We start from the raw sequence: 10,552 nt of genomic DNA, 5'->3' as shown, positions 1-10,552 counted from the left end.
TAGCCATGCATCGGCATAAGATTATTATGTAAGAAGTGATGATGTCATGCGTAACAATTAGTATACGATTTTAGCGATAAATCCCTCAAAGAGTCCAGCAAATTAACAATGCTTTTTTGGCATTTGACATACATGCTTATTTAAAAATGTATGTGCACAGCACAAATACAATTCTGCGTAGGTTGCAAAACAAGTCACCACTGTTATGTAGCCCAGGCTGTTAATCGCCGCGTCACAACGGCCATCTTTAAATAAGCCATATAGTAATATGCTAAATGCTGTACCAGGCAGTTATTTTGTGGAAAATATTGTAAAGACGTGTCCGATTTACTAAAGTGCAAACCAAACAATATAAAATGGGAGAGCTTCTAAAATGTCCAACATCAAGGTTTACTAAATATATATATACAAAAAAAATGATTTTAACTAATAAAATAGAACGTTTGCCTAATTTCTAAATAAGTCATGTTGTTCTTTGCCACCCTTAGTGCTGATGAACAGCAATGATGACATGTTGGAGTCCTCAAAAGGGCACCTAACCTTGTGAGCAATTATATGTATAATAGTTGTAACGTAGGCAAATCCTTCATTACAAACAAATATGTAAATTCAATGGATTTTCTGTTTTAAAAAGGCATACATCACCTAGATCAGGGGGGCTCAACTCCAGTCCTAAATCCCCCTCCCCCCCCTAGCAGGTCAGGTTTTCAGGATATCCCTGCTTCAGCACAAGTGGCTCATTCAGAGGTTCAGTCTTCAACCGAGCCTCTGATTGAGCCGCCTGTGCTAAAGCTGGGATATCCTGAAAACCTGACCTGTTGGGGTGGGGGGGTGTTGGGGGAGGGGTGGGGGAGCACCACTGACTTAGATACAACAAATTAACCAAATCATTGCCATTTGCTACTCAGTTGGTCACCTATTTCAGAGTTCTTAAAGTCAGACTGGTCAGTGTAAGCAGACATTCAAAGGAAGTCTTATGTTTGAGATGATTTGCCTTTTAGTAAATGTATTTAGAATTGTATTTATTATCAGAACTAATTTCAAATGATTATGAATACTTCACACTTGGATTTTTTTTATACAGACCTCTTCGCTTACAAGCTTAGTAAATCCAAGCATTCCTTCGTCAGCGAGCAATTTGTGACTCGTCACCTTTTGGTAAATCTGCCTGCAATCTAGAAAATTTAAATCACTTTCAGTTTATGTCAGTGTAGCTGTATTTTTGTTCTTTCGCTTTATTCTAGTTATTACCACATACAAACGGCACCTTATGAAAGTTAGACGGTAAAAGCATCAATGTGCATACTGTATGTTGCAAAACAATCAAATAAGAGAACTTGTTTTTAGATTAACTATGCTCTTGTCTATGATTGTATTAAAGCTGTATATGTGAATGTGTGTGTGTGTGTATATATATATATACACATATACATATATACATATATATACACACATACTATACACACGTGTATTTTGAAGTTTTTCATCTTTTCACCTTTTCTGTTGGTTATTCAGTCAACTATGGAACTATGTAACAAGAAAGCAAATCTGGTTCACTCTACAAGAAGCACCTTTATCCCAGGTGCGTGGTTCAGTTGATCTCGAATTTTAAAGAAAACAAGAGCTAAAAGTACCACACGCTGGAATATTCAATGAACACAAACGGAGGTAGTTTCTTTTCATGTACCCAACGGACCAGTTCGGCTACTAAGGAAGTTTAGATATAATCGCTCTTTTGGCTTATTAGCAATCAATGTCTTTGCACAATATAAACATTAAAATATTATTTGCATATTGTGCCATTTTGACAGCATAGAACACATACTAACATGGCTATCACTGGTGACATGTAACAGAATTGTGAACATAGCAGTTTCAGGGAGAGAACAGGCAGCAAACATATAGGGAGGCAACACCAAATCTGCCCTTTTCTGCCCATATTTTAGGATGTGAGCATATTATATTTAAACTTGCACCTCCTCCTATTTTTGGAGTCAATATTTAAAGGCCTTATTTCAAAAGTCGGTGGATGCATGGCAGCAAAATTGCAATAGGCAAGATACCACCCCACCAGGAATTTGCTTCTGTTTTGCGGTCTTTGGTCAAGGCGGTAAGTATTGGAACTGCAGTTTATTATTTCTGTCTGCATTGTAGAATATATTGTATGTCAAAGAGGGGTTTTATTGAGAGAAGTTAAGATCATTTTAAACTACAAGGAGGAGAGATTGGTTGAAAGACATCAAAATAGATTTACACTGCTGTATGCTAAGTGTTAAAAGTTGCACGGTTACTGTATCGATCACCTGTAAAAATTACACTGGTTTTATTGTTGCATTGCAAGAGTACACAAAGTATAACATGTTAAGAAACATATAACATACTTGTTTTCCCTAGTATTGAATCAGTGAAGAAACCCTGGCATACAGAGAAAATATCCCTTATTCGGCACTTTTAACAGGAAGATTATCTTGATAAATTCCGAAACGGTTTCATTTCTGTGCTAAACTGGACATTGTTTTGAGAAATAGCTTCATTTTTAACTTGGTGCCAAAGACATTGCAACGTTTCTTGTTTTTTTGCCAAATAGCACAAAAAAAGGTCAATATGCTGATGTCATTTTGATTTCTGCAGCTTTAGATCTGTCATTGTATTTGTTGTTAATCCTCATAAAACATAACCCTCCCTGACTGCCTGCCTGTCCCTTAGCAATTCCAACACTTCCCTAATTAACCAACCACAGCTTTGCAGACACACGCATGAAACGTGACTTTTAATACATTTCATCGAATGCTGCAGCTGGAAACCCATAAATCCCTTTTTTTTTATTTTATAAAGTCAGCAGCACTGTAAACAAACCAGACAGAGATTGATTGTCTTACAGAAACAAAGTTGATGTCAACAAGTTTCCTTTAATTTCCATACGAACAGAAAACTAATAAATACGAGTGGATGCAAGTTTCTACGGAGGGAAGCTAGCTCAACAACAGGAAGTACCAAGGTTCCATGAAGGCATTTAATGCATTCGATGCTGGAGGATCATGCACACACGTTTGTAGGCTTTTACGCGGTAGGATTTTAGTTGCAGTCATAACAGAAGAACATTCAGCAGCGTTTACTCGCTGGATGCCGCGGATACAGATATCCCATCATGTTTAATTTTAGTGTTTTCGCATTATATGTTTGCGAAGCGCAACAAATATGTGAGGCCATGAAAAACAAGATCTGCAAAGGGTTAAGATCCAGGCAACTGATTTCTTCGGTTTCTGCTTTTTCTGGTGTTTATAAGGACCTTTAACTTGCCGTAGTCACCTCTCAGTTTCTCGATTTCTGCTTCCTGACGACTTCTCTGTCTACTTTCCTTGCAGTACTGGTTAATCATATGCATTTCAGTGTGACTGAATGCTCCCGTCACATCTTTGGGGTGGAACTGCATCCCAGCTAATGTGCTGGCCCAAACCAAGTGAGATTTGTCCGTCATGAAGGCTACAAGTTCCGGTTCTAAAACTTTTAAATTGACCTTTGCTATTGTTTGCTTGAAGGTGTTTTCTGTGGCTATGCAGTGATAAAGTCCTTGGTCTGTGTCCTGGACAGAGCGGATGAGAAGTCCTTGATCAGTTGAAATCATCCTTTCATTTAATTTCACCTGTAGGAGCAATAAAAAGAAAGCATTTGTAACCTGCTACAGAACTGCTAATACAGATTCATAAAACATCTCTCACCAGGGACGGAAAAATCCCGGGCGCCTAAAATGATATGTGGTGCCTGTGCTGCGTGCAATGCCGACTGACCTGTTAGACCTCTCGCGAGGGCAAAAGTGCGCTCCATCATGCTTTGGAAGCACAACCGCACTGTGCAACTTGGTCTGGCATGCGGGGGGTAGATCGCAGAGCGCGGCAGGGTAGGGGGCAAACAAAAGCACTGCAGGACTCTGCCCACCTCCGCTATCTCAATTCTGACTGTGTCGGGGGCGAGAAGTCTGTGAGTGTCTTCTGTGAGTGTAAGTCTGTTAGTGTGAGTCTGTCAGCATTGGTGTCTGAGTCTTCCAGGGTGCGTGTGTCTGTTAATGTGCGTGAGCCTGGCAGAGTGCGTGAGCGTGGGAGAGTGCGTGAGCCTGGCAGAGTGCGTGAGCCTGGCAGAGTGCGTGAGCCTGGCAGAGTGCGTGAGCCTGGGAGAGTGCGTGAGCCTGGCAGAGTGCGTGAGCCTGGCAGAGTGCGTGAGCCTGGCAGAGTGCGTGAGCCTGGCAGAGTGCGTGAGCCTGGGAGAGTGCGTGAGCCTGGCAGAGTGCGTGAGCCTGGCAGAGTGTGTAACATACTGTTGCTAGCAGAGGGAGGTGGGAGGAGGAAAGAGCCTGGGCATTTCCTCTCCGTCCACTCAACAAATCCCTGGCTCCTAATGTTTTGGCGGGCGCCTGAGTTTTTAAATAAAAAATTCTGGCACCTTAAATTTAATTCAATTACAGTTCCAAATGAGTGTATTAGGACAGGGTTCTCTATTTCTACATTTACAACACAAAGTAGTTGCTTGTAAATCTATAAGAATCAATAGAAAACAGGTCTACCACTACTGTACCTTAAACTAGAATTTAGTTCTAGTCTAAAACTAGCACTGCCTTGTATAGCAGTTAGCACCGAGTCTGGGTGCAATACCCTATATTGGTGCTTATTGAATCCCGATCTTTAGCTCTTTTATTAAAGTTCTGGAACATATAGTTTGCTGAAGGAAAATATATAAAATCTGATATTTATTAAACCTTATAGCAATGAGTAAAATCTGTTTTTTCCATGAAATATTATTCATAATGGTCACGTGATTCTCGGTCACTATGTTCTAGTACTAAAATGTTTCCTTGGATGTTGACCCTAGAAATTATTTTTATGCACAGGTGCTATACCAGCTATGATATCAGCATACAATTCATAGAAAATTGTAACTATTTAAATATTAGTATTTTTATTGAGTATGTTTGCTAGATTGATTTTGTTTGGAGTACTGCTCTATACTGGAATTGATAGGATTGTGGGATACCTTATTTGGGGTTTACTTTGAGTGGACCTAAGTCACCCTATCTACAGGATGAAGGAGGAGTTGTGAGTAATGGCACTGACTTTGATAACAATGACACCGATTTTGAAGTAGAGTAGCTCCTTGTGACCTTGGGTGAATCCCTTTATCTCCCTGTGCCTCAGGTACCAAAAATGGATTCTAGGTTCTGTAAGGCAGGGACATGTGCCTGCAAAAATGTTATTTACCGCACAGCATATATTGTCAGTGCTATTCAAGAAAAACACATTATTATTACTTTTACCCAATTATAGTTTTAAATTAGTTTACATATTTATTTAGAAATGCCTAATTTTCTGCTGATTTTACCTCATACTCCTGCAATGCATCCTGTCAAACCTCCTTAAATTTGATTTGTGTTTTTTTCTCTCTGATTTTTGAAAATTTACTCAATTATTTGTTTGACAAATATTGACAGATATATACAAAGGATGTGATGTGATGTCTATTTCAAAATGCAAATATATGCCCCTTTACAAAGTATTAGTAAGACCACACTTTGAATATGGAGTACAATTTTGGGCGCCACTCCTTATGTAACCCAGGTCTCCAGCAGCTCCTAGAGACCCCCCTCCCTTGGAGCAGCGTGGTCGCGGGTGCCGCCGGAGCCAGCGACGGACCCGACGGCTGCTTCCAAAGGTGGGGGCCGAAGCAGGGAGTAGCGTGCTATCTCTGCGAGCAGGCTGGTTGCCGGGGACGCGATCGGGCCGTTGCTAAGGCCGCAATCGCGTTGCTGCGGTCCCGGCAGCTAGCAAGGAGGGCGCCGCCATTGCGGAGAGACTCGCGCATGCGCAGTGATCGCGCAGGCGCAGGTAAGGCCCCAGAGCTAGGGAGAAGTCGCGCGAGTGTAGGGAAAGTGCAGGAAGGGTTGAGGTGGCCTCCAAAGACTCGCGCATGCGCAGGGCAAGTGCGCACGCGGCCCCAATGTATTTGCAGCCTCCACGGGACTACAACTCCCATGAGGCTTAGGGGCAAGCACATCAGGTGCCTCCGTGTGGCCAATAAGGGCCAAGGATCTCCAGAGGGAGCAATAAGATACATTTCGCGCGCTGAGAACGGCAGTTGGAGCTGGGGAGCTGTGAGGGAAGGAAGGGTGCAGAGAGCATGTGCAGCTCCTGCATCGAGTAAGGTCCCCACATCCCAAGTAAGGCCCCAACTCCCCACCAGGTTAGTGGGTAAGTGTTGAGGGACGGCCCAGATAGGGACGCTGCCCTTAGTGCGTGTCTGTGTGCTGTCTTGTCAGGATCACGGCTGGCAGTGCTGTGAGGCCTGACAAGAAGGCATAGTGATAGTGTGCAGCAAGTGGCTGTACGCGTTATGAAGTTGCAGTGCGTAGCTGCTAGTGTTAGTGTTAGTGTTAGGGTTCAGTGAGTGTCAGGACTGGGATGAGTTAGGGGAGTGGGGCAGGTTATTACCCCGCAGGCCCTAGGAGTTTTCCCCAAGCTACCCCAGGTTGCGGTACAGATAGGGACAGGCCCTAGGTTAGGGTTCCTGTCACGTTAGGGTTAGTGAGAAAGAGATAGGGATATAGCGGCGGTTGCTGTTCCCGTGATGCGGTTGTGTTCCCGTGAAGCGGTGGGACCCTCGTTGGGGTTCCTGGAGAATTACCTGGATAGGATCAGACGGATGCATCGCACGTCTGACCCTTTTAGAAGATAGTTGCGGACCCGAGCATCGGAGTGCTCGGAAGGTATTCACTATATATATGTGCACCAACAGGCCTAACACATTAATTAGTGACTGCGCAGTCACCCACGTTCTCTACTAGAGTGCGGGACATTGGGTGGGGATTCTCGGGACACTGGGTGGGATCACCTAGTGTTGGGAAGCGTCCTGCGCGACGCAGTAAGTGTCTCCTCTAGAGAGGGGCACAGGTTATGATGTTGATATTGCTGTGATCTGTTTCTTGCATGTTGAGTAAAGTCCCTAGTTAATATATATATCTGTGTGAGTATCGATTAATGTGATTGTCCTGTGAGGAACCACTCCCCCTATGGTGGGAGCCATCGCAGGTGGAGGCGCTGCATCGTTGGAAGTAAGTACCCCTAGTATAATGGCCCCAGGTTCCCCATGGCGGACGCTCAGCCCTCCTGTGAGCCAACAGGTATAGCACCACACTAGAAGTAGTCAGATACACCTACACACCCCAATCTCACTTAGGGTGGGGGTAAGAGGGCTACATTTGGAGGCGCTGCTGAGAGACAGACCTGGGGTGCCCTGTTCCATTTTTTTTCCCAAATTGTCCAAGTCTCAATTTTTTTGTCGCCATGTTTGTGAAGTCCGGACACGAGGTCCTTGCCTGGGCTTTGAGGCAGTATATGGAGCCTGGCCGGGTAGTGGCAGTAGGAGGCCTTCCCGCAACTATGCCCGCGGTTGAGGTTCAGTACTCTATGCGTAAAATTCCAGGGTGGCCGCACGCATGTGTTTTAGATGAAGAACACGATTCCACGGCCCCATGGAAAACCATACTTTTTGTAGCAACCCCCACTGCGGATATATGCCTGGCAGAGGCACCGTCCACCCTGTGTATGCCCGGGGGCCCGTCAGAGGGATACCCCCTAGTTTACGCAGACCTAGTAAAATGGCGTCTCCCGCCAACGCAGGAGAACGCACGTGCTGCTGACTGCAAGCCTGCACTAGATTGTGTTGAGGAAAACTGTCTGGGATTGGCGGGAAAACCAGAAGGCTACCCCCCTATCTATACAGAGAGCCCTAGTGTAATTGCAGAGACTGTGATTAAAATGGAGTCTCTCTCTAGCAGTGAGTCACACCTAAGATGGCGGCTCCCGCCAAGTCGGGAGAGCACCAGGACTGTGCAAGAAATTGTTGCAGAGTATTGTCCGGGTTGGGCGTGAAACCCTGAACCCCGCCCCTGCACTGTGAGTGACTCAGCACAGAGCCAGAACCACTCCCTTGTAGAAAGTGCACCTCCTTCAGATTCCACCAGGGGGAGCAAGCCTTGTTATCTTCAACCATACAGTGATGCAGTAATAGACTCTTTCTTCTCTGAGGATGAGGATGAGAGAGACTGTCAGGACATACACCCCAATGTGTATGTGGCCTGGCGAGCGCCAGGAGTAGATGGCCTTATGTTAATGTGCCCCTGCCTGCAAGAAGCCTATGACGAGGGAGCCGAATTGTCCCAGTTACCGCTAGACTTCAAGACGACTGAGGTATGCGGAGAACCGGGTATACAATGTTTTAGTCCCACCTGTGACTGCTCTAGAGGTGCATTGGCGTGGGAGCCCGAATGTGAATGCTGCGGTGTGCGGTTCTTGAAGCCTATTACACCCCAGGCTACGGAGGCAGTTAAAGAAGAAGCGGGGAAGCCTGACCCCTCTGCAAAAGTGAGTGACATTGCTAATCAGTCTGTCCTAATTCCAGTGGCCCCGTGTGTTCACAACCATGTTGCAGAACCGGTTCCAGACCCTCTCAAAGGGGACGGCTTAGTGGTAGAACAGGAACCACAGAGCCCAGACCAACCGATGCCGGAATCCCAGGGTAAGGTGTCTATACCCCCATTTTCTTTTAGTGATTCCAGCGACCAACCTCTTGTGGTGATGCGCCTGCCGGCGGACCACTCTAGTGAAGTTATCGAACCAATTATTTCGGCGGATACAGCGCCTGCTGTGGGCCCGTGTGCCCTGGAGGAGGTGTACTCCGATGTTGCGGACCCTGCTGTGGGCCCGTGCGCCCTACAATGGTCAGTCCGACCTACTACCGAGGTACCATCGGTCCTAGAATGGGGACCAGTACCAAACGACGATGAGGGTGAGTCGACTGCCCCAGGGGTGTCGGGGGTGAGCCTCCAGGTGACCGCGGAGCACGATGGTTCCTTAAGTCTGGTCACCTGGGTGAAGGGCTCCCCTCTACATCGCGTCCTGGCGGAGGTGTCCTCCTTGGGAGAATCCATCCCAATCCAGTGGAGTGGTAAGGAACTCCCTAACTCCCCACAATCTCCGATGGAGCTGGCCGTGAAGAAGGTCAGAGTTGAGGCTTCTGAACAGAGTATGAGCCCGTGCGCTCCGACACAAGTGGTCCCAGGACTGGGATCCAACGCTCCCGAGTTTTCAGCGCGTAAGTGGACTGCCCCAGAAGTACCGGGGGCAGGTTCCAAGACGGCCGAGGTGGGAACTGACAGCATCCCCGAGGACCTGTTGGCCACCGTGAATCACCGCAGTGGTCGGGTGTCTACTCTTTACCCCCGATCAGGTGAAACAGAGACATTGTCCAGTGCTCGCTTTTCAGTGGAAGCCTCGCAAGTCCGTAGGGACAAGGACCGTGTAAAGGAAGATCCAGGGAGACTGGCCTCCTTTAAGCCCAAAAAGGAGTGTGCCATTCGCCAAGTCGTGGACCGCGGAAAAGGTCCTGGCCTCCTGGTCTGCCGCATCCCTGCCGCGGATGACCGGGTAAGGGTCGGCTTCAGAGACACAGTGCTACTCCTTCCACCAGGGGGAGGAAGTAGCGAAGAGCCAGTAACTGTCGCTTTAGAGTGTGCTCTCCAAGAAATTTTTCTAGGGGAGGCTCACGGACGCAAAAGTGAGGTACCCCCACATGTTCAATTAGGGGCTCCCCACAAATGGTCTCAGCTAGCCTCGGGTATTATGTGTGAATTTCATTGTACCCAGTCATATAATTGCCATGTGATGAGTTGTATTTTCTATGCTGTGCATTTTGATTGTATAACTATTATGTTGATTGATGTCGTTCCCCAAGCGGGGACGTTGGATTTTCCACCAGGGGGAGAGTGTAACCCAGGTCTCCAGCAGCTCCTAGAGACCCCCCTCCCTTGGAGCAGCGTGGTCGCGGGTGCCGCCGGAGCCAGCGACGGACCCGACGGCTGCTTCCAAAGGTGGGGGCCGAAGCAGGGAGTAGCGTGCTATCTCTGCGAGCAGGCTGGTTGCCGGGGACGCGATCGGGCCGTTGCTAAGGCCGCAATCGCGTTGCTGCGGTCCCGGCAGCTAGCAAGGAGGGCGCCGCCATTGCGGAGAGACTCGCGCATGCGCAGTGATCGCGCAGGCGCAGGTAAGGCCCCAGAGCTAGGGAGAAGTCGCGCGAGTGTAGGGAAAGTGCAGGAAGGGTTGAGGTGGCCTCCAAAGACTCGCGCATGCGCAGGGCAAGTGCGCACGCGGCCCCAATGTATTTGCAGCCTCCACGGGACTACAACTCCCATGAGGCTTAGGGGCAAGCACATCAGGTGCCTCCGTGTGGCCAATAAGGGCCAAGGATCTCCAGAGGGAGCAATAAGATACATTTCGCGCGCTGAGAACGGCAGTTGGAGCTGGGGAGCTGTGAGGGAAGGAAGGGTGCAGAGAGCATGTGCAGCTCCTGCATCGAGTAAGGTCCCCACATCCCAAGTAAGGCCCCAACTCCCCACCAGGTTAGTGGGTAAGTGTTGAGGGACGGCCCAGATAGGGACGCTGCCCTTAGTGCGTGTCTGTGTGCTGTCTTGTCAGGATCACGGCTGGCAGTGCTGTGAGGCCTGACAAGA

At 47.4% G+C, this 10,552-nt stretch overlaps 1 protein-coding gene across 1 annotated transcript in view; it reads right to left on the bottom strand.

Moving 5' to 3' along the window:
- Window positions 1–772: 772 nt before the first annotated feature.
- Window positions 773–10,552, bottom strand: part of SEMA3C (semaphorin 3C) — a 95,158-nt gene continuing 85,378 nt past the window's right edge. The window contains exon 16 of the mRNA XM_075599585.1: window positions 773–3,643. Coding sequence (XP_075455700.1) covers window positions 3,233–3,643 — 411 coding nt within the window. The 3' untranslated portion in view covers window positions 773–3,232. The remainder of the gene's footprint in view (window positions 3,644–10,552) is intronic.

This window comes from Ascaphus truei, chromosome 5 (assembly GCF_040206685.1).
Source record: "Ascaphus truei isolate aAscTru1 chromosome 5, aAscTru1.hap1, whole genome shotgun sequence".
Lineage (NCBI taxonomy): Eukaryota > Metazoa > Chordata > Amphibia > Anura > Ascaphidae > Ascaphus > Ascaphus truei.
This window is presented reverse-complemented; position numbering and strand designations above follow the sequence as displayed.